At 42.7% G+C, this 23,391-nt stretch overlaps 2 protein-coding genes across 8 annotated transcripts in view; one reads left to right on the top strand and one right to left on the bottom strand.

Moving 5' to 3' along the window:
- Positions 1–6,254: 6,254 nt before the first annotated feature.
- Positions 6,255–22,599, bottom strand: GTF2H5 (general transcription factor IIH subunit 5). 3 transcript variants are annotated; one of them, XM_019412683.2, is made up of 3 exons: positions 22,534–22,599; positions 21,554–21,623; positions 6,255–6,761 (listed from the first exon to the last, which is right to left on the bottom strand). In XM_019412683.2, exons 2-3 carry the CDS (start codon positions 21,586–21,588, stop codon positions 6,581–6,583), a joined length of 216 nt encoding a protein of 71 aa, XP_019268228.1. In that variant the 5' UTR covers positions 21,589–21,623; positions 22,534–22,599; the 3' UTR covers positions 6,255–6,580. The 3 variants fall into 3 exon arrangements, with proteins under 3 accessions (XP_019268228.1, XP_019268226.1, XP_019268227.1); XM_019412681.2 differs by having other exon boundaries at positions 22,494–22,586; XM_019412682.1 differs by lacking the exon at positions 22,534–22,599 and adding an exon at positions 22,325–22,487.
- Positions 22,600–22,660: 61 nt separating this feature from the next.
- The window catches only part of SERAC1 (serine active site containing 1), a 74,741-nt gene continuing 74,010 nt past the window's right edge, over positions 22,661–23,391 (top strand). For 2 of the 5 annotated variants that reach the window (XR_002070836.2, XM_019412680.2), the window contains exon 1: positions 22,661–22,785. The gene's annotated coding sequence lies outside the window, so the exon portion shown is untranslated. The remainder of the gene's footprint in view (positions 22,786–23,391) is intronic. The other 3 variants (XM_019412676.2, XM_019412679.2, XM_019412678.2) reach the window with 2 other exon arrangements.

Consider the following 23,391-nt stretch of genomic DNA (forward strand, 5'->3'; position numbering starts at 1 on the left):
GAGAGTTTTAGGGAGATAGAGCAGTGACTATTACCATTACATAAACAAGTTAGCACTGAATTTTAGACATCCCCTCAGAAAGACCCTGCCTGAGAACTGATCTATTGACATAGCTTAATAATTTGCTTCATTAAAAAAAATTCTGGGGCGCCTGGGTGGCTCAGTCGGTTGAGTGTCCGACTTCTGCTCGGGTCACGATCTTGCGGTTTGTGAGTTTGGGCCCCGTGTGGGGATCTGTGCTGACAGCTCAGAGCCTAGAGCCTGGAGCCTGCCTCGGATTCTGGGTTTCCTTCTCTCTCTTCCCCTTCCCCGCTCGGTCTGTCTCAAAAATAAATAAACATTAAACAAATTCTGCCACATGGTAAATACCAAATAAACAAAAGACTAAAACATCCTACGGTGAACTTATTAAGAGTGCTGCCATTACTTTCCTCCATCCAACTGAAGGATCTAAACGTAGCTAACTTCTGTCAGTAGTAAGATTCTGCAACTATTTGGGGAATCGGTTATTTAGTTAGTGGATTTTAATGAAAGCTGCTTCCTTGCTGGATAGGCTCAGCCATCTCCTTGGCAGTGTAAGGGAACAGGTATGCTGACAGATTAGCTTCCTGAAAACCAAGTAAGACCCCCAAACAAAACCTACTCAAAGTCTCTACTGCACACACAAGGCCAGGGGTTCTCAGCGCTGGCTGTGCATTAGAAACATCAGGAAAGCCTTTAACAAATGTTGATTTTTGGCTCCCATCCTAGAACAATTATATCTGAATACTGGGGGCTGAGGACAGGCATCAGTTTTCATTATGCTCCCATGTAATTCTACACTTGATCTTGGCCAAAAGGCTGAGAAGCGATTAGTCCCATGTAATTCTAACGTGTTCAAGAACTCAGAAGAAAAACTTTCCTCTGAAATAGAAATGCTACTTCATATTTTTAATAAACAAAATATCATGAAAGCAAAAAAGCAAGTGTCAAAGCAGTGTGATCTCACTGGGACAGGGGAGTGGGGACTGTTCCTATATTTTTAGAAAAGGTCTGAAGAGCATCATCAAATTTTAATTAGGGCTACTCCTGAGTGGTGGGATTATGGATGGATTATATTTTCTTTTTTTGCCTCCCTTTCCAATCTACCTGAGATGACTGTGTATTGCTGGTAAAAAAAAAAAAAAAAGATAACTTCAATTAAAAATAAAGAAGATACCAGTGGACCTTGTCTTCATTAAACAAAAACAGGCTGTGACAAGATTAAAGAGAGCAAAGTAACCAAAAACACAGCAACCAAGATAAAGTCCAAGTTGGAAGAAGTAAGAAACAGCTTTTCATTAAAATCACGTTTAGTGACAAATTTGAAAAGCATTCCTGGAACACAGAAAAAAAAAAAAGCAACGAAATGATAACAAAACATAGAAGTGTTAATCACAAAGAATTAGCTAATGAATAGGCCAACAGAGGCATGAAAGTTGTCACAGAAAATTCGTTAAGAACCCTCCTCAAAGCTAAATACACAAAGCACCTGAATTTTGAGAGATGAGGAAGATTCATACATGCCAGGCAAAATATACAAGGGACACACTCTGGTCAAGTTTTAAAATTTCAAGGAAATAAACAATATAGAGGAACCGAGAAAAGGGACAGAGTGATTACAAACGAGAGACAGCTAGAAAAAGAACAGTAAGGTAAAGAAAGTAGGAGAAAGGAGTTGAGAGAAACCCACAAGTTTCAGGTAGAAAAGCCATTCAAAAGAGTAAAATCCAAACTGGACTCGGTAAATATCTGAAGCCGATGAGAAAAATGGTCCATTTGATGGAAATGGATTATGACCCAGGAATTCTATACAAGACTAAACATCAAACACAAAGGCAAAGAGGAATGGCCTGGAAAGAGGACTTCAACCATTTCCACTGTGACCTCAGTCTGTACTTGCTCAATTGATGAAGTTCTTATCTCCAGCTTATTTCTTAGCTCCGACGAAAGACCTGGTGGGCAAAGTATCCTGGGATGGGAACTGAAACGACCCCCTCCCCCAAGCAATAGGGAGGGGAGGGCCCTGATGCTACCAAGACCACACGTGCCTGACTCCAAGACAGTGATGGACCTGACCTTTACTGCCCACCGACCTTTGTCCCACATTTTCTTTACATGAACCCAGAAGTATTTTCAGCACTTTAGAGTCAGACCTTGACATGTTAGTTGGCGTCTTCCCGGTGTTAGCGCCAGTGAAATAAGGCCACCATTTGTCTCTCTGCCTGTGGATTTTTGCCAGCAGCCGAATCTGGTTTGGGACCCTCGGAGCCAGGTGCTCTCCCACCCTTAGGCCCCAGGTCCAGCCTCAGGGAAACGAACTGTTCGGGTATTTCCCAACAAAGTTCAAGCTGTTCAAGAGACAGCTTCAAGATCGGTAAAGGTAGTGGGCCCCCACTAGGCCATCTACCCCGAGCTCCTTTTCTAACAATTTCCCTCCTCCCCCATCTGTTGCTTATGCAACACTTAAAAAAAAAAAATGTCGGTAGAGGGGGTGGGCGCTGAAATGTCTCCCTGCCCCCTCATTGTGCTCTTCTAGATTCTAAGTAACCAAACCTCAGAATCCTCTGCTTTACTTATGTTAACTTACAACCATCCAAACCAGTTTTTGAGGACAGGTGTTCCTGTTTTCAGAGAGAAACTCAATGACCTGTCCGAGATCCCAGAGCTAGCAAGCAGGGAGCAGACATCTGGATGCAGGTAGTCTCTTAATCACTTTCCTAGAGTGAGAATAATGTATTCAGAAAGCTTATTCAGGGGCGCCGAGGTGGCTCAGTCAGGTGAGTGTCAGACTCGCTTTCGATTCGGGTCACGATCTCCTGGTTCTTGAAATGGAGCCCCTGCTCTGTCAAGCTCTGCGCTGATGGCATGAAGCCTGCCTGGGATTCTCCCTCCCTCTCTCTGTGCCCCTCTCCTGCTTGTAGTCTCTCTTCCTCTCGCTCTTTCTCTCAAAATAAATAAAGTTAAAAAGAAAGGAAAAAGCTTATTCAGTAATCTCACCAACAGACCTTTCAGTGTTCTTTGCTGCAAAGGAGAACTACGTACACTTGAGAATGTTTATTGACTACATTTGCAAATGCTTGTTTTTCATCTCTATATCTTCCTCCTATCTCTTAAGGCAGGAAAAAGTTAAGAGAATGAGTTAAATCAGAAGGAATCATGTCAGAGTTTTTAGTTTCTTTAGAAGTGAGGTTTATTACTCTACAAAATACACTATTTTCCATCTTTTCAGAAAATAGTAAAATTATGTCAGATCACCTGTTAACGGCTCATATTAAGAGCAGTATAATCATTAATAATTTTGATTACCACCTATAGTGTCTATCAGCAATAAAGGGGAATAGTTTTTATTATCAGTACTGTTCAGTAACTGTTCACTTAAAACTGATTCCTCGATATACATTTTTTTACGTTAATTGGGATGCATACTTAGGATGCCTGAAATTTTAAATAATCACACTAAATTTTACAAGGAAATAAGCGTTCAAGGAATTAAGAATTTTTGAGACGCCTGGGTGGCTCAGTCGGTAAGTATCTGACTCGACTGACTCAGGTCACCATCTCACAGTTTTGTCAGGAGCTGTCCTGGGTTTGGAGCCTGTTTAGGATTGTCCCTCCCCCGCTCACGTGCATGCACATGCACATTCTCTCTAAAAAAATTTTTTTTTTGACCTGATACAGTGTTTAAGAGAAAAACCCTTTATCAAGAAGGGTACGCCTGCGTGATAGGGGCGCCTGCGTGGCTCAGAGGGTTAAGTGTTGGATTCTTGATTTCGGCTCAGGTCATGATCCTGGGTCATGGGATCAAGCCTTATGGGATCAAGCCCTGCTTAAAGATTCTCTCTCTCTAAAAAAAAAACAAAAAGAAAGAAAGAAAAAAAAGTATAACTCTAAATATTACAATTTTAGTGCATGGATATTTATGACTGGTCACCTAACTTCGATCCATTAAAATGATTCCTTTTTGCAGTTAGGAAAATTTAAGTGAATACTACCTTTTCACAATATATAGGACTTTATTTTTAAAAGACAGTAGTCAATTTCTCCACCACCAAGCAACCTGCATCTTGTTCTGGACATCTAAGGCATGCCAAATCAGGGGTGCCTGGGTGGCTCAGTTAAACATCCAACTTCAGCTCAGGTCATAATCTCACACCTTGTGAGTTCAAGCCCCGCATGGGGCTCTGTGCTGACAGCTGACAGACGGCCCATTCTATATTGTGTCTCCTTTGCTCTCTGCCCCACCCCTGCTCATTCTCTTTCTCGCTCTCAAAAATAAACATTAGAAAAAAAAAAGTATTAAAGTGTGCCAAATCAAATAAGGTTTACCAGATGCCAAGGAGAGTTTATGAAAAATGTCACTTGGTTCTTTCCTATTCTCTCGTAGTTGGACAAGTCAACTAAACAGCTGCATGTAGGGTTCCTAGTTCACAATGTCCCCTTTTTCTTACTGCAATGTCCAGGGACAGATATTTAGCACTTGCCCCAATACTTTTGAATGAAATAAAAACTTTCCTTCCCGTAACACTCTTTGCAATCACTATCCAATGTAATTTGTTCCACACCTTTTAAACTGGGATTCTAAGAAAAGTTTTCTCAAGGTTTCATGTTCCTATTAAGAGGTACTAGATGACAAATGCCCGAGATATATGACTTAAATATGCCTGAAATAAAAGATTCAACATTACAGTACAGCTGGAAACTCTAAAGAAATGTATTTTCTACTCAACAAGTTTTAGAACCAAATGTACCAATAACGCCACAAAATTGTTTGCATTGTTATATGAGAATCAATGTTCTGTGGATTGATTTATATTGGTGGGAGTCGTGATGGACGTAGAGTAGTCCCTCCTCATCTAGGGAATTACATCCCAAGACCCCCAGGGGATGCCCAGCCGAGCCCGATGTATACTGTGTTTTTTCCTATATGTACATACCTATGATAATGTTTAATTTATAAGTTAGGCACAGTAAGAGATTAATAACAATTAATAATAAAATACAATAACAATAAACTGCAATAAAGGTTATGCGAATATGGTCTCTCCCCAAAATATCTTACTGTACTGTCTGTACTTACCCTCTTTCCTCTTGTGGGGTCCTCGAGTGAGATGATAAAATGCCCACATGATGAGATGAAGTGAGGTGAATGACGTAGGCTTCGTGACATAGCGTTAGGCTACTACTGACCTTCTTTCTGAGGATAGTGAGAAGAAGAATCATCTGCTTTTGGGCCTTGGTTGAAGGTGGAAAAGCAAAACTGCAGATAAGGGAGGACCTACTGTACTAAATAGTGGAAACGTCCAGCTTGTGTAGTGAGTGAAAATGGTACACAGGTACTTTGAGTAAACACACTATAGGAGAGAAGAGAACCACGTTCGATAGGGTTCTACACAGTGTCACAAAAGTCCTTTTCTCTCTTGGAGAATTCTCATCACAGGAACCCATCCTAGTTAACACTATCTTCAGGAAGGGAAGCAAAGCCCCTATCAGTGTGATCATTTCTGCCTCCAATCAATCACAAAACTATATATGATATATCTTAACCCAATCATGCCGCTTCCCACAAGACTATCTGTTCCTACTTCTGTTCCTTCTTTAAAATTGAAGTAGAGTTGACCTATGATATTTTGTTGAATTTTAGGTGTGCATAACATATTGAATTGACAGTTACATATATTACAAAATGCTCCCCATAGTAAGTCTAGTTATCATCTGTCACCATACAATGTTATTACAATTTTATTGACTATATTCCTTATGCTGTACTCTCCTATAGTCCTTCTTTTTAAAATCAGTTTAAACAGGGATTCTCATAGGAAATAAGGCACAAATAAAACTGATGTCTTTAAACAAAACACTTGCCATGATGGGAAAGGAAAATGTGACCAAAAAAGCTTGAACAAGGAAAAACTAAAGCTTGCAGAGCAACAGGTCCCTTTCTCATTTGGTTATCTCTCACCCTTTGCACTTTTAAAATGCTGTATTTTTAGGGAAATGCAAAGCGTAGTTCACATTAACATTACATGGTTCTCTTCCCCATCTTCTTCACCAAGACAGCTGGCCGGTATGCAGGCATTACTTGCAAGACATAAATATTACCCAAGGTCCCACCGTGGCATATTTATCTAAATAATCTGTGAAGTTTCTAATTAGAACAGGACAAACCACACCCACACTACAAAACCCCACAATTATTAACAGGAACAAGTGAAACAGTTAGGTTAGACGAATAATTTAAAAGCATATTCCATCATATTCTTAATGTATTAAAAAGGTAGGAAAACCATTTACATTAATATTTTAATGTAGGATAATAAAAGGCAAATCACAGACAAGCATTAAAACTTTTCTTTCTTTTTTTACATTCTAGGGTACACGTACTAAAAAAAAACAGAAGAGGAAAATCTGTTCAGGGGCTTTTTTTCTGAACGAATGACATCATAGGTTTTCCTGTAACATGCATCTAAGCAACTAAGTTTAATCTGTCACATAGGACACTGAATGGTGACAGTCTCACATTTGTTTCTTTTGATTCCTAAGTGGTCAATATTGAGTATTTTCACTTCTGAGTAAGAGAAAAGGCATTTTGGTCCATTAATTCACCCACTCGCTCCTGGAGGACATTAACCAACTCTGCTATAACGAAGACATGAGTGTCATCAATGTCTTGAATGATGAACTTCTTTCCTAGGGCATTTGATTCATCCAAGTACAGCAGGAACTGCTTCATGGCTGGGTCACTGCAGAGAAAACACATAAAGATGAGACGCCCTGTTGTCAAATTTCACGGGAACAACTAGAATTGGGCTTGTAGAATTTTTAGGAAAATTTATAAGTTCTAAACTGTTAACTCAATCCCTCACTCCCTCTCAAGCACTAATGATCTGTAGACATAGCTTCATTTTAGAACTGCTGGTTCAAGTTTTAGACAAAGAGACCGATGATAAGATTTTAAAAGAGTAGTTTGTCACTGACAAGTGAAAAATAATGTTCAAAGCTTGGTAGTTAACAGGGCCAAAGAGTAACAGCTCCCTTCACGGATTGAAAAAATGAATTTCCTTACTTGCCCATGACCATGACTTTTAAGAAGCCAAAGGATTTTCACTACCTTGCCAGTGAAAAACTTATTTACAAAACCAGTCAAACAGTCACTTTGCAAAAGTCAGAGATGCATTCAGTCTCAGCTTTATCACTTACTTGTATTTAATCTCCCAATATGTATTTGTATTACATGTATTTAATCTCCCAAAGCCTCAAAATGAGGCTACAGGGCAGTTATGAAAATTACAGAATAATGCCAAGAATAGGCTCTGGCTTGCAGCAGGTGCCCAAATTATTTTTCTTCCTTAAAATTTTAAACTTTGTAAGTCTGAACTATCATTCAGAATCTTTAAGGGAAATCCTACCAAAATCTCCTAGAGAATACTGAGCTCAAAGAGATCTAAATTTAATTCTATTTATTTGTGGTTTTCACTCTGTAATGAATAGAGTAAGTCACAAAGGAAAAAGGGATATAATTTCTTGGATTTACAGAAACATATCTGTCATAAAAGCTCTGAATCACACAAAAGGGACACCCTTTAGACCTAATGTACAACGTATTTAGCAAAAATTGAACATAAAAATGTCAAGCTGCATACAATTTTCAAATCTTAGAGAAAATGTAACTTTACAAACTCTTTTGGTTTATTGAGGAATGACAACATCAATTGCAAAGATGCTTTAATTCAAAAAGGGTCAGTGTAATTTCCTGAAAACAAAACCAAATTTTAGTTCCTTCAAGTACAAACCAGGTGTGAGCGAAGCTAACAAAAGTAAAGGATTTATTTCAGTCACTAAATGGGTATGGTTCATGGTGTATTACCTATTAATAAAGCCAAGTCTTCCTGAAAAGATGATTTTCTTAATTATTTCTAGTAACTTACCATTACAATGATTTTATGAACATTTTACAATGTAAAATGATGTGAATAAATAAATAGGTCTGCCCTTATCAGATCTGACACAGATTTTAGTTTTTAAAGTGTATTTATTTATTTATTTATTTATTTATTTATTTGAGAGAGAGAGAGAGAGAGAGACACCGAGACCCAAGCAGTCTCCACACTACCAGTGCAGAGTCTGATGTGGGGCTCGAACTCACGAACCATATGGTCATGAACTGAGCAGAAGTCGGATGCTTAACCAACTGAGCCACCCAGGTGCTCCAAAACTGACACAGATTTTGAAAAAACAATCCAGCACTCTCCTGTTGGGGTGCCTGTCTGGCTAAGTCGGTAGTGTACGTGACTCTTGATCTCAGCGTCATGAGTTCAAGCCCCATGATGGGCATGAAGCCTACTTAAAATAAAAATTAAAAAAAGGAAAAAAAAAAAAAGAACCCTCCCTGTTACTAGAGCTTACATTTACCAGTAGTGCTACGATACACACACACACACACGCACACGCACGCGCGCACATGCACAGAATAGGGAAGCAGGATGAGAACTGGCAGTCATGAAACTGCGACACTCCCAAGTTCAAACAGGGGAGGCAGGGAAGGCCTGACTGAGCAGGTGACATCTGAACAAACACCAGGAGGTAGTGTGAGCCACGTGACTCAGGCAGAGAGAAACAGCAAGGCCACAGAGGCTGGAGTGCGGTGACTAAAGGGAACAGAAGTGGGAGATGAGGTCACCAAGTTCGCTGTAGCTGGGCCAGATCACAAAGGGCCTCAGAGGTGATTTTAGCAACTCTGGCTTTTACTGGGAGACATGATTTAACTTGCAAACTGACTTAAATTTTATTATTATTTTTTGGAACGAGAGAGCGAGTCCATGCATGAGCGGGTGGGGAAGGACTGGAGGAGAGGGAGAGAGAGGATCCTAAGCAGGCCCCACATCCAGCACAGAGCCCAACACAGGGCTCCATCTCATGACCATGAGATCATGACCTGAGCTGAAATCAAGAGTCAGACACTTGACTGACTGGGCTACCCAGGTGCCCCCAAACAGACTTAAATTTTACTTTTTAAAATATTTTTAATGTTTATTTTTGAGAGACAGAACTTGAGTGGGGGAGGAGTAGAGACAGTGAGAAACACAGAATCCGAAGCACAAAGCTTCAGATCTGAGCTGTCAGCACAGAGCCCGACGTGGGGCTCAAACCCACAAACCGCAACATCATGACCTGAGCCGAAGTCAGAAGGTCAACTGACCGAGCCACCCAGGTGCCCCAAACTGACTTAAATTTGAAAAGGAAGGATCATACAGCCTGTGGGGTTGAGAAAAGACTGGGGTGGTGGTAGTGGTGGAGGCAAGGGTGCAAACAGGGAGACTGATCAGAAGGTGAATGTGGTAACCCAGGCAAGAGATGATAATGGTTTGGAAGTAAGTGGTAACGGGGAGATGAGAAGCGGTTGCATTCTAGACATACATTGAACGTAAAGCCAACATAATTTGCCGAGACTAGACTCCGACTTTGGAAGAGAAGAATTAAGGGGACTCCCAACATTTTTGGTCAGAGCAAATGAAAAAAATGGAGTTGCCTTTTAGTGAGATGAGGAAGTAGGAAGAACAGGTGTGCTGGGAAGATCAAGAGTGGGTTTGAGGCACATTGCACTTGAGATAGGTTGGCACCCAAGCGGAAAACTGCGTAGGAAAGTGGGCATACGATTCTGGATTCCAGTAGCAAAGTCTGGACTGAAGAGCAAAAGTCAGTCATCAAGCCCCAACAAGGAAGTGAACATCGCAACAGAGAAAAGAGTATGGACCAAGCCCCAGACTCCCCAACGTCAAGAGGTTAGCAGGAAAAGGACAAATCAGCAAAGCAGACTGGAAAGGAGTGACTGCAGAGGCAGGAAGAAAGCCCTGAGTTCTGGAAGGTAAGTGAACAAAGGACATTTGGGGAGAAGAGGTGATCCACCGTGATAGGTGCTGGTAACAGACAGGTACAGGAAATAAGGATTGAAACTTGACTACCAGACCTTGGCAAGAACAGGTTCAGTGGAGTCACAGGACAGAAATCAGAGAAAGTGAATTTAGACAAGTCTTCCAAGAAATTCTTTTTCACAGAGCGGGAAATAGAGCCGCAGCTGGAAAAGGATATGGGAATCAATAGGTTTTGCTCACCTCCTTCCGGGGGTGGGGGTGGGGGTGGGTGGGTATCACAACATGTTTAGAATGCTGATGGGAATGATTCAGTAGAGAAGGAAAAATTGCTAGAGCAGGAGGAGGAGGAAGGCTGCTGGAAAGCTGTCCTGAAATAGGCAAGAAGGGATGGGGTCCAGTTCCCAAGTAGAGAAGCTGGCTTAAGACAGAAGAATGGATACTTCATCATAGCCAGTGGGGGGAAGGGAAGAGTATATGCGCACAGATCAATGGGACAGACTTGCCGACTTTCTCTCCCGATTGCTTTTCCCGTATTTTTGCAGTGAAACAGGAAAGTTTTTGGAGGTAAAAAAGTTGAAGGTATGAAATACCACATTCGTCTATTCTAAGAAGTACATTTCCCCCCACATTGTAACATCTCCAAAATCAAGATGACTCTTGCAATCAATGGCATGCTACAGTATAGCTGGTAGTGATTTTTCTTGGAGGCACAAAAAATACCAGTAAGTTTTAAAACTACTGAAATCTTGGGGCACCTGGGTGGCTCAGTTGGTTGAGTGTCTGACTTTGGCTCAGGTCATGATCTCACGGTTCGTGGGTTCTAGCCCCGCATCGGGCTCTGTGCTGACAGCTCAGAGCCTGGAGCCTGCTTCGGATTCTGCGTCTCTATCTGTCTCTGCCCCTCCCCTGCTCACACTCTCTCTCAGAAATAAAATAAAAACATAAAAAAAAATACAACTACCAAAATCTTGAATTTGAAGTAGAACAGCTGTATTAAGAGGGGGACAGTAAAAAGACTAAGAAACAGGGATTTGCTGGCTAGCATTAAGGGTCCACATGAGTTTAGGAGTCGTGAATTTAAAGCCGTGGAGGTAAAGGTTCAGAGCAGGTGCAGAGTGGGACAGAATCACATCTGGTTAGTGTGAGAGAGAGGCAAGGGAGCTGACGGTCTTTAATTGAACGAACCAATGCGGCCTGGAACCGTGGAGCCTCAGCCCTCAGCGGGCTGAGGAGGACGTGGGGTGCTGCTGGGAAGGTCAGGGGAAGGCGGGAGATCAACAGACCGCAGGCCTGGCAGAGCTGAAGAAATTAGAGCGAGGGCATTAGAGGGAGTGAATGGGCAAGAAGGGGTGGAGGTCAGGGAGACGCCCGAAGTGGAGAGAGTGAAGGGAGGGCAATACTGGCAGGGACAGACGAGGGCCGCCCACGGCAGCGGGAAAGGCTGGGACAGGGTGGAGGACAGGCTTGGGAAGAGGAGGTCAGGAGACTGAGAAGTCAGGGTATTGAGGGGACGATCCACGTGGATGCTGAAATTACCAAAATGCGCAGAGGAGAGCTACTCAAGAGTAGCTCAAGAGTGTCACTCAAGAGTGACAGCCTTCACGGAAAAGCCTTGAAGGGAAAGGGGAGGGTTAGTGAGCAGGGTCCTCTGATGGTGAGAGCTGTGGGTTTCTATGAAGACAAGTCACCATGTCTGAAGTGGCAAGGAGGAGTAAGGCAGATACCTATCCAGTTTCCTGGCCCCAATGGTACATGAGGTACCACAGAGGAGGCAATGCTTGGGAGGGTTGTGGGAGAAGTGGTGTGCTCAGGAGAAAGCTCGTGCTCCCAGAGAGACAGAAAAAGGGGGCTGGGAGAAGGAAGAGTTCCGAGGGGTGGAAGATACAGGGGGTCCTGCCGGGCTAGGGCTCAGAGGGGTGGAGGTGGAAAAAAAGCAGATGACTTTTTCTGCTGCAGGTATCGAGTGTCAAAGTGTCCGAGGGGTGGCCTGGAAATCTGTGGCTTTCTGGGTGACTGAAAACAGGAAAAGTAAGGCTAAAGAGTATGAGAATGAGAGTCTCAGGGCAGGTAGAGACATGAGACTGAAGGCCAACAACAGGCAGATGTGGATGCATCAGAGCGGGGTCTTCTAGAAAGGTAATGTTATAGTCACGGATTTAAGCAGATACAGATAAACTGCACATTTCCAGGAATTCCCTAATTTTGGCAATTACACAGAATAAGAAATTTTTGTAAACCAGTTAATATGTTGTACATTGAAAAACCTCACTGAGGTAGACAAATTACCAATGATTGACAAAAAGGCTGTGAAACAAAGTTAAAAAGGGCTTAAAGAGCAACTCTAGGGCGCTGGTGGCTCAGTCGGTTGAGTATCTGTCTGACTTCGGCTCAGGTCAAGATCTTATGGTTCATGGGTTTGAGCCCCATGTCCGGCTCTGTGCTGACAACGCAGGGCCTGGAGCCCACTTCGGATTCTGTGTCTCCCTCTCTCTGCCCCTCCCCTGCTCATGCTCTGTCTGTCTCTCAAATAAAAATAAACACAAAAAAAGCAATTCTAGAAAGAAGGGGAGGAGGGGCGGCAGGGAGTAACAAGCAGGTTTAACAGGGTTTTTCAGTTGCAATTACAGAAATGGAATTGAGGAGGTCTACAGAACAGGGAAATCAAAGCTTCAGTGTCTCTAACGCCATTGTTTTTAAAAACTGTGTTGTTTCCCTAAACGTTTCCTTGCCCATACAAATAAAAGGGCAGTGGGGAATACAAGAGGACTCACTTAACAGATGGGGGTGAGGGACAGACAGAAATAATCGGCTTTAGTGTTCTGCAGCTGGGCCATTTCCCGTCTCTCCCTTCTCCCTCTGCCATCAGGGGACAGGAAGACTCCCTCTCATCTCTCACATGGAGGCCCTGGTGCCCATTTTACCCTCAGGTCCCACAAGAATCTCAATATTTTTTTTCTTTTTGAGAGAGGCAGAGGAGGGAGAGACAGACCCCTAAGCAGGCTTGACATCCAGCATGGAGCCTGACACGGGGCTCGAACTCATGACCAAGAGATCAGGAGCCTACGCTGAGTCAGACACTCACTCAACCGACTGAGCCACCCAGTTGCCACAGATCTCAGTACTTTCAATTAAAATCATTCAGAGGCTTCTTTGAAGGATATTCTTCACACAGCAGGACAATTTAAAATAGATTTCGGGTCCAAATGTGATAGATTACCTTGTTACTGTCTGAGCTCAGCACATTCACAGAGGACGCCAATTTATTCTAGTAATTGGCTGCTCTGAGAGGTTTTAGAGATAGCAAAGGTTAAGTGGTTATAAAGACTAATAGATCCCCAGAAATTTTCTAGATGAAATAAATTTACATTATATCAACGAAGTGAACCCCAAACAACTGAAACTAAGAAGTGTCAGGGGAGCTCACGTCTGTGCTCTGATTCAGCACGCTGGTGTTTTCAAAATTTTTGCCATTTGCATACCATCCCTGCTATTTTAGCCAGCTCTTGTAACACCTGCATTACATATTATTTTTTCTCTAAATTGCTTTTAAAGCAACTTAAAAAAAATTTTTTTTAAACATTTATTTATTTTTGAGGAATAGAGACAGAGCACAAGCGGGGGGAGGGGCAGAGAGAGAAGGAGACACAGAATCTGAAGCAGGTTCCAGGCTCAGGGCTGTCAGCACAAGCCTGACGTGGGGCTTGAACTCATGGACAGTGAGATCATGACCTGGACCTAAGTCAGACGCTTAACTGACTGAGCCACCCAGGCGCCCCTAAATCAACTTTTAAGCCTAACTTGATCTGGTATGAATCATCAGTCATCCTGATGTGGTTTTTTTCCCCTCAACTAAATTAAACTGGTCATATACAAACTATTTTTGTGTTCTCCCCCCTCCCTTTTGTGTTCCACTACAAATCATCTTGAACACCAGTGGCACTCCCCATACCTGGGGAAACACTCCTAACTGACAAATGAGATAGTCACTGGTCAGTGAGACACTGAAATGACTATTTCTGTTATTAATTGCCTCAATTAAACTTTTTGAAAGGAAACAGAAAGCTGTCAACTTCAGACTGAATTCTCAAACATGTACCTAAAAAATATAATTTGTAATGATTCAAAAGGACACTCAAAGTTTAGGGGATCTTTGTTACGAAACACTGAGGGACTGGAATATCTTGCCTGAAAACAGGGTTATTTATTCCACTTTCTCATGAAGAGAATCTATGGGAGAGTCGGCTGGTAAGAACAAAGCAAAAAAAACCCCAAGTGCCCATAGACATACTCAGTTAAAAAACTGGGATCAGGGGGGCCTGGGTAGCACAGTCGGTTAGTGTCCGGCTTCGGCCCAGGTCAGGATTTCGCAGTTTGTGGGTTCAAGCCCCGCATCGGACTCTGTGCTGACAGCTCAGAGCCTGGAACCTGCTTCGGATTCTGTGTCTCCCTCTTTCTCTTCCCCTCCTTCGCTCATGCTGTCTCCCTCTCTCAAAAATAAATAAACATTAAAAAAAAAAAAAAGTTAAAAAAAATAAAAAACTGGGATCAGGGCTAGTGAGCAAGAAAAAAATGTATCTCCGCCCTGGAGATGTGATGGGCAGATGTCAATCAACCCCTTCCTACATAACCTGAGTATAAAACGTGATTCTAAAAAGTATTGTGAAGTCTCTCCTATGATGTAGTTAGCTATACGACAGATCACAGAATCATGGGTCACCTGCACAAAATTGTCAGCACTGCCCATACCATCAGAATACTAAGATTGGCTCAGTCAATGGTAAACAATCCTTCCTGATAATAATTAGCTACAAGGTAGAATTCCTTAAAAATCTTATACTTGCAATGAGTAGGGTCTTAAGAGAAAGAAAGGGCCACCTCAGGAGTCATTACATCAACCAGAACGACTGTCCCAAGTCTCCAATAGGACACACAAGAGGTTTATTGTTAAAAAGACGCAAGACACTAAAGAAAACAACTGGGCTCAGCCAAAGCCCAATCCCCACCTCAAACAAAATATGTATGATCTATAAAATCACTAACCCTCTCCATGCCTTACGGTCCTAGGTAGTAAGATGGAGACAGTGCCACTTATGTTGCAGGGTTGCTGTATTAGAGACTATACCTAAAACACTTTGCTCACGGTAGATACTCAAATGAAGAGCAATTACAATGCCAAGAGTTTCTGGGTGTGTGAAAGGATACAGGTAGAAAGGTTCAAATGACCCCCTTCTATCCCCATTAAAGGATTTGCTTGTACAAAAATGTTGTTCTATTATTATCCCGTGAATACATATATTATTCTAAGACTGCACATGCACAAGTCCTTTTACAGAACTTAACACGACACAATGCTTAGTTCTGTGTTAGAAAGACAGATTACGTAAGGCTTATTTGCGTGTGTTCTGAAGCCAGAATACTGTGGTTTAAAATCCAATCTTAGCAGCTGTGTAACCCTGAGCAATTTATTTCTCTGTGCTCAATTTCTGCATCTATAAAATGGGGATAATAACACCTATATCTCATAGGGTTGTTGTGAGAACGAATAGAATATTACCAAGTGCTTAGTACGGTACCAGTAAATGTTCAGTGTTACATCATGAAGGCATTCAGCCCTTTTTATTTAACACTGTATCACACAATATCATCCCAGATCACTTGAAATGTTTGCAAGTATTTTAATAGCTACATTATCTGATTAGGAAAAAAGTCACAATGTTTTAAGTTTTCAATGCCAGTTAATGCAGTATACTATTAGTTTCAGGTGTACAATATAGCGATTCAACACTTCTACTCGACACCTGGTGCCCATCACAAGAGCATTCCTTAACGCCCATCACCATCCATTCTTTATAATTAAGAGTCTATTTCTTGATTGTGTCTTTTTCCTTTTGCTCATTTGTTTCCTTAAATTTCACATGGGAGTGAAATCACATGGCTTTTGTCTTTCTCGGACTTATGTCACTTAACATTACACTCGCTAGCTCCATCCTCAAGGCGTCATGTTGTATGAGCACATTCAGTCACCTACGTTTTTATCTGCAGTTCTGGTCACTTCCTTAGGATAAACTTCTGGAAGGGGAATTACTGTGGTAAAGCATATCAATGTTCCAAAACCTATCAAAAATTGCTTTCCGTATTAGGTCTTTTTAAAGACTGTGCTTCTATCACCCATATCGTTAGCTCGGTGAGAGCTGCTTTTTAAAAACTAAGACTGGAAGCCAACATTCACTTCATTTAAAAGCTATTTGATGTAACTTGCCAAAAAAAGAGGTCTGGTGCACAAAGCTTTTTTGTACTGAAACTTGAATCCAAGTTATCAGAACCTATTCTTATCTCCACTATTATCACTGTGCTAATAGAGAAGCTCTAAAGGAACATTAATACTCTGGGATTTAGGCTGAGATTACATTCCTTGGCTCAATTATGTTAACAAAATTCATTCAGTACACAAATATTTACTAAGCGTCGCCCATGTATAGTTTAGGCACTCTTCTGGGTAGCCAAGAAACTTCTGTGAATATGGCCGTTCTAAGAAGCAAAGGGTCACAAGAAATATATAAATGCTGCGAAAGAACAGAACAATGGTAAGACTAGTTTTGTCTTAGTTCTTTTTTAAAGTTTATTTATTTTGAGACTGAGACAATGTGAGTGGGGAGGGGCGGGGAGAGGGAGAGGGAGAGAGAGAGAGAGAGAGAGAGAGAGAGAGGGAGAGAATGAGAATCCCAAGCAGACTCTGCACTGTCAGCACAGAGCCCGGCACAGGGCTCAAATTCACAAAACCGTGAGAACATGACCTGAGCCAAAACTGAGAACTGGACGCTTAACTGACTGAGCCACCCAGGCGCCCCTTGCTTTTGTTCTTAATTGCTTCTCCTAACAGTATAGGTTTAGAAGCCGAACCCGTAAATCTAACAAATACTATTTCTTCAGATTCTTTGCTATTGTGCTGTAAGCTAGTTGGGAATTGCACCTTTATAACAAATCATCTTGCCGAAGCACTTGCCGCACCAAGTAACCAAGATAACGGTGGCCCCAGAGGTCTGCTCTGGCACCCGCAACTGGACAAGGCCATTTGTTGGACACAGGCTGCTTGCTTCAGTACTGCTGTGGTTGGCTAGATTTGGGAAATGCTTAGTGTGAGGCTGGCGGTTGACAGTGGTGGACCCCAACAAAGAGGAAGTTTTCACCAACCTCATTGATACATAAAAACACAAATTTATCAACAACAAATTTCAATTTAGCTTTAGATTTTGGCAGTTGATAAACTTTGTGAGGAAAGAATCTTCTTATATCCTAGTACCTTGATTTTTCAATTCATAGAGTTGGGCCTAATGGCCACCACCATAATCTGACTTATTTGCTTCATTTATTAAAGACTCCAAATCAGGTGAAAGGAACTGACAGAGGTGAAATTTAAATGGGGCACGAAGTTCAGCCATTCTAAGACAGGTGTCAAATTAAGACTCCCTTCTTGAATGAGGCCCTACGTGGCCGAGAAGTATTTTGCCGGCTGCCTGAACAGAATGTGTGGAACAGCGCTATCCATGCCATTATAGATGACCACGTATGGTGATGCGGCTGGAATTTGGAAAGAATCACTGCAACAATGAAAGTGGTTTTAAGAAATTCTTGAGTGGTTTGCCTATGAACTCTAGACCTATGAGATTCTGTACTCCACACACCTATAGGCCCCACACAATCCATGGGTATTATGAAGTAAACAGACTTATGCTAATACTATATTACTAAGAATCTTCTTTTTGGCATCAAATACAGACATGAGGGAGACTGAAGGACTTTTCCAGTTACTGTCCCAGCATGGACACCTGATTGTGGAGTTCCCATCAGCCCCGACCATGCCCTTTATAAACCTATTATTTCTTAAGCCTGGAGTCTTTTTGGAAGATTTCTATCTTTGGGAAGACAGTAACCCTCTTGGAAAATTGTGCAGGCTACACTTTGGAATTCACCTTAAAGGAAAAAATTCAAGTTTTGCAAGGACAGTGTCCATCGGCAAAATAAAACTTTACTAGTTTTGGTGCAAAACAATTCTCCATAGGAAAACTCATTATCAGACTTAGGCCAGTTAAGTGCTTCTCTTCCCAAACTTTAAATGCCTTTTAACAAGTATCTTTGCATGCACAATTCTGATTTAGGAGACTTGGAGCGAGGTCTGAGACTTTGCATTTCTAACAAGTTCCAGATGATGCTGTTGCTGTTAGTCTGGGGATTACACAGAAGAGCAGAGTGATAGAGGGGCCATTAGAGCCTACGTAGAATTGAGGCTTGGTTCCGTGACAGCAAACTGGGCAGAGAGCTCAGCCAACAGGAAAGAAAACTAACACCTCAGGTCCTCTTACAAATTTATACTAGGTCCTCAAGGCTACAGTGAAAGCCTACCACTGAGATTTTAATGAGCCTCCCAGGATTCTGCTCTTTAAAATGCAGTCCAGCCATATTTTTTCAAATTAAAATATAGATCTAACACAATCTTAACCATCAGGCCAAAAGGATTATTTTGGAAACAGACTAAATTATTCTGAGGTATTCTTTCTTAATTTTTTAATACTTATTTTTGAGAGAGGGAGAGAGAGAAGAGCTTGCTGAGTGGGGGAGGGGCAGAGAGAAAGGGAGAATGAGGATCTGAAGCGGGTTCCGTGATGACAGAAGGGAGCCCCACGCGGGGCTCTAACTCACGAACCACCAGGAGATCATGACCCAAGCCGAAGTCAGATGCTTAACTTGACTAAGGCACCCAGGCGCCTCCTGAGATTATTCTTGAATAGGCAGCAATGACAAAGAAAAGAAGGGATGTGGGACAGGATTAAGGAAAAGTAGCAGGGAGACTGAAACAATGTGATAAAAGACGTATCATTAGAGAAGGGAATGAATGGTGTGAAACACATGTTCAGCTAAAAAAAAAAAAAAAAAAGGCAAATTCAAATCTTTGCCTAACATGCCCTTCCTCCCAATAAATTCTAGATAAATGAAACTTTACACATCAACAAAAACTAAAATACAAAAATCTGACAAGAGAGAAGTTAAGATTTATCAAATCCAGGGGTGAAGATCAAACTTAAAATTGGAAGAAACAAAAGGGGAAAAGCGGACAGCTGACACTGTATGTATGTGTATGCCGTATGACTCTGCAGACGGTGCTTTTAGGCAAATAGGCCTGAGAGATGGAATGTGGAAAGGGCTCACAGAGACCATCTGAATACAAACAGGCCCATCAGGAGATCCACCTCAAAATATCCAGAGGCCCTAACTGACCAATGGGCTACTTACAACCAGGCATAGTTACCAAAAAGGGGAGAGAGAATTCCTTCCGTTCCCATCCCCACACCTCCTCATCTTCCTCCTTTAAAAACAGCCTTCACTGTCTCTGCTTGCTGCTCCTGTGCAGTGTATTCCATAAACTTGTATCTCCTTTGCTCTGTCTTGGGTGAATTTCCATCCCCTGTGCCATTGGCTTCCACTCGGTCATCGCCCCACATGTGGGGGCTCCCATCTGACTGGACAGACACCACATTTAGACACCGTATCCTCTGTGTTAAAAATACAGTAGCATTGAAAGACCAACCAGGAGAATGTTTCTATAATTACGAAGAAAATTTTTAAACATTTATTTATTTTGAGAGAGAGAGTGATGGGAGCGCACAGTGGGGGAGGGGCAGAGGGAGAAAGAGTGAGAGAATCCTAAGCAGGCTCAAACAGCACGGAGCTTGCCGTGGGGCTCAAACCCATGAACGTGAGACCATGACCTGAGCCGCAGTCAGACGCTTAACCAACTGAGCCAGCCAGGTGCCCCAATTATGACAAAGTGTTAAGAAAAATACAATACAAAAAAACTAGCTTAAAAGTATTTTCCAAAAGAAAACAGCACTTTGTGTTTAGAACTTATGACACCTAGATCCTGTCCCCTTGCTTTCCCCAGTGAACACCTCTCCTCTGTGAGTAGTTTGTTCTCATCAACATAAATTCTATTCTCTCCATTAAAACCAAAATAACAAGAACCAGATTCCCTTACCATATCCCTCTTCAGCTTTCAATCCAGTTCTCCATTCCTTTGCTTATTATTACAGCAAAACTTCTCTGAAGATTCTCCACTTCCTCATCTTCCTTTCCCTTTTCAAAGTACTCCAATCTGGCATCTATCTCACATTTCCACTAAAACAGCTCTCATCTTAAAACAAAACAAACAAACAAAAAAACGTTGCCTGGGTGGCTCAGTCAATTAAGGGTCTGACTCTTGATTTAGGTTCATGTTATGATCTCACAGTCCTGAGACAGAACCCCAAGTAGGGCTCCCCGCTCAGTGTAGAGCCTGCTTAAGAGTCTTTATCACTCTCTCCCTCAGCCTCTCCCCCACTGGTGTGCGCATGCTCTCAAATAGATTAAATTAAAAAAAGAAGATACGAGAAAAATCACTGACTTCCAGTGTCTTCACCTTATTCTATCTCTCAGGCCCACTCACCTTCATTAAACATCCCCTCTTAGCTTCCCTCCCACGTCACTGGCTCTTTTCTTCTACCCTTGTTTTGTCTCCTTTATTCCAAACATTAAATCAACCGGCACTGCTCACCACTGAGCACTTGAAACGTGGCCAGCCTGTGATTTGGGCTGCAGAAAGTAAACTACACACTGCCGTATGAAAAAAGACCTAACACGATTTTGACATCTTTATCAACTTTGACGATTTAGGACACGTTAAAATAGTTTGGATACACTGGGTTAAATGAAATGTATTAATTTCACCTGTTTCAATTTACTCTTACCGTGGCTAACAGAAAATTTAAGACAACGTGTGTGGCTCACGTTGTATTTCTATAGGACAAAGCTGCTTTGATGCCAAAAGTATCCTAGGGTTTGGCTTTGCTCCTCCCCCAGCCTTAACATCACAAACAAGTGGAGACAGAGCAAGAACTGGTCCCATAGTAGAGGTCTTCAGGCTGTGGTACTTGGCCCTAGATAGCCTGCTTTGAAATTCAATGCCGCTCATTAAGGTTTCTAGTTTCTTCTTTGGAACGCGTGCCTCGTTTAAGAAACCTTCAATTGACTCTTGACTTTCTTACTCTTTCAAGACCACAGTTCATGATGGTGAAGACTCAGGCAGACCCTAAATTCTAGTCAATCCCTGAGGGTGGGATGACAATGCAAGTACTGTTCCTCCAAAGAGTGTTGATCTAAAAAATACACCTTCCCTGGAGGCACCTGGCTGGCTCAGTTAAGCGGCTGACTTTGGCTCAGGCCATGATTGCACAGTTCTTGGGTTGGAGCCCCACATAGGGCTCTATGCTGACAGCTCAGAGCCTGGAGCCTGCTTAGGATTCTGTGTCTCCCTCTTTCTGCCCCTTCCCCACTCGCGCTCTGTGTCTGTCTCTCTCAAAAATAAACATTAAAAAAAATACACTTCCCCTGACCAAAACGTGTTGGAAATAATGCCACTTACGCCACTGGCCAGAGACACTGAAATCTGGCACAGGAAAGAAATATACCAACAAAATCTGTTCCACTTGTTATATAAGAAAAATGAAGTTAAGAAAGTTGAAAGACTTGATTCGTTTGGATCTTAAAACAAAAACATGGATTTTAGAGGAGGTATACATACATCAAGATTCAACACGGAGATTTAAATTTCATTAAGTATCAAAACTACTAACCATTCTATCAGCACTCCTTTCAAGACGTTGACCATCTTTTCCAAGTCAGAAGGTGATGACCTTTAAAATGCTAATAAAAGAGATAAGGTGACAATAAATTCGAAAGCACCGACTTCAATATACTTTGGAGATTTGCCTCTGAAATGAGACAAAATGTTTAATGTCAGATTAAAGAGTTAAGTCTATGAAAAACATAGGGCTAACGTTAACAAGACATACAGTTATTCTGATTTTTAACAAAATTAAAATGAGCCTATTGGAACATTAATGCTTCTTGCAAATGCTCCCCGAGTCGACCCAAAAGAAAGCAAGCCACCTAAGTACGCCCGCGTACCCAAACCAGGTTTAGAACATGAGTCACAATATTTCTATTCCCACCTGGGCTAATGATAAAAGATACGATCCTGGGAAGCAGGAATCACAGAATGGTAGCTCTGAAAGGGTTGGTGAGGCCGACCATCTCTTTTCACAGAAGAGCTAGAGCAAAGGGACAAAGCTAAAGCTCCTGGGTTAAAAAAAAAAAAAAAAAAGAAGAAGAAAAAGAAAGAAAAAGGGGGGAGAAGAAGAAGAAAAAAAAAAGAAAGAAAGAAAAAGGGGGGAGAAGAAGAAGAAAAAGAAAGAAAAAGGGAGAAGCCAGGTCACCAGATCATGTGTTCCTTTACCAACTAACTCAGTTTCCCAAGGATCTGCCCTAGGAGGAAAGAAAAAAAATCCCACGCGGCAGATGCGAACTTAATCCTTAAACTTCTCACACGGGATGCGAGCCATTACCTCCCCTATTGAATTCCACGGCTCAATGACAGCGGGACAGCCTCCAGGCCTCTTCAGGAAGCGCCCCGAGGGGGTGCGAAACAGGGCCCGGTATCCCAGCACTTGCAGGACCGGCTTCTGAGTCTCTTCTCCCCCTCCCTTCCTTGGAAACCCACGATTTTCTACGCACCCCACTTTGCCTTCTCGCTGGAAGAACTGACACCACGCACCTCTACCCACAGATCCAGCAGTAACTCCGCCTTGCAGCGTCTGTGCCGGCTACGTCATCGGTCAGCGACGCTCTTGTGGGCGGGGCGCGAGCTGGGCCGAGGGGGCGGGGCGCGACGGGGGCGGGGGCGGTATCACGTGCCGCCGGTAGGCGGCTGGAGGGCTCCAGCTGCGAACCGCCGAGAAGGGTTCGCTGCCTGTCGACGGGGTCGGGGGTGAGCGGCTGAGGGCGGGCCGAGTCCGCGTGCCGGCAGGTAGGAAGGGGAGCCCGGGCTCGTGGGGGCGGGCGAGGGTGTCCGTGAAGCCGGCACGGCGGGGAGTGGGGAGGGCGGCGCCGGGGCACGGCTCCCGACCGACCTGCTGACCCGCCGACCCGCCGCCGGGCTTGAGGGCCTCTCTCTGAGCCTGGGCCGCCCGACCCTTCGTTCCCACTCGCTGCCCAGCTCCGGCACCTCTCTGAGGCCCAAAAAGCACCTGCCGGTACCATCAGCCCCGCCTCGGTAGTCACGGAAAGATGATGGGAAGGAGTAGGAAACAGTCCCTTCATTCAAATCGGCACCTGCCAAACCACAGCTTCTAGCTCTGACCGGAGAGGTTGAATACATTGAATGCTCTTAGATTTTTAAACCCGGTAACGGTCGTTTTAAAGTGGAAGACCCCAGAGGGTTCTAAAATTAATTCTTTCCCCAAATTTTGATGTATAGTCTACTAGAGCTCTCACTTTATTTTTTACCAGTGGAGGGATGAGCTTCTTGCTTAGGTTCCTTAGGTTAAATTGTACTTCCCCAAATAAGTTAATGCTGCATTGTATTGCTTGGTGTGTTTGTGTGATTTATGAACCCAGCTCTTATATTCCGTTT

Source organism: Panthera pardus, unplaced genomic scaffold, assembly GCF_024362965.1.
Source record: "Panthera pardus isolate Hobbes unplaced genomic scaffold, ASM2436296v1 HiC_scaffold_17, whole genome shotgun sequence".
Classification (NCBI taxonomy): domain Eukaryota; kingdom Metazoa; phylum Chordata; class Mammalia; order Carnivora; family Felidae; genus Panthera; species Panthera pardus.

Bases quoted from the DNA above. Each gene is read 5' to 3' on its own strand.
- GTF2H5 (XM_019412683.2), bottom strand. From the start codon at position 21,588: ATGGTCAACGTCTTGAAAGGAGTGCTGATAGAATG. The intron at 6,762-21,553 runs GTTAGTAGTTTT...TTTTCTCTGCAG, and splicing joins AAAGGAGTGCTGATAGAATG to TGACCCAGCCATGAAGCAGT.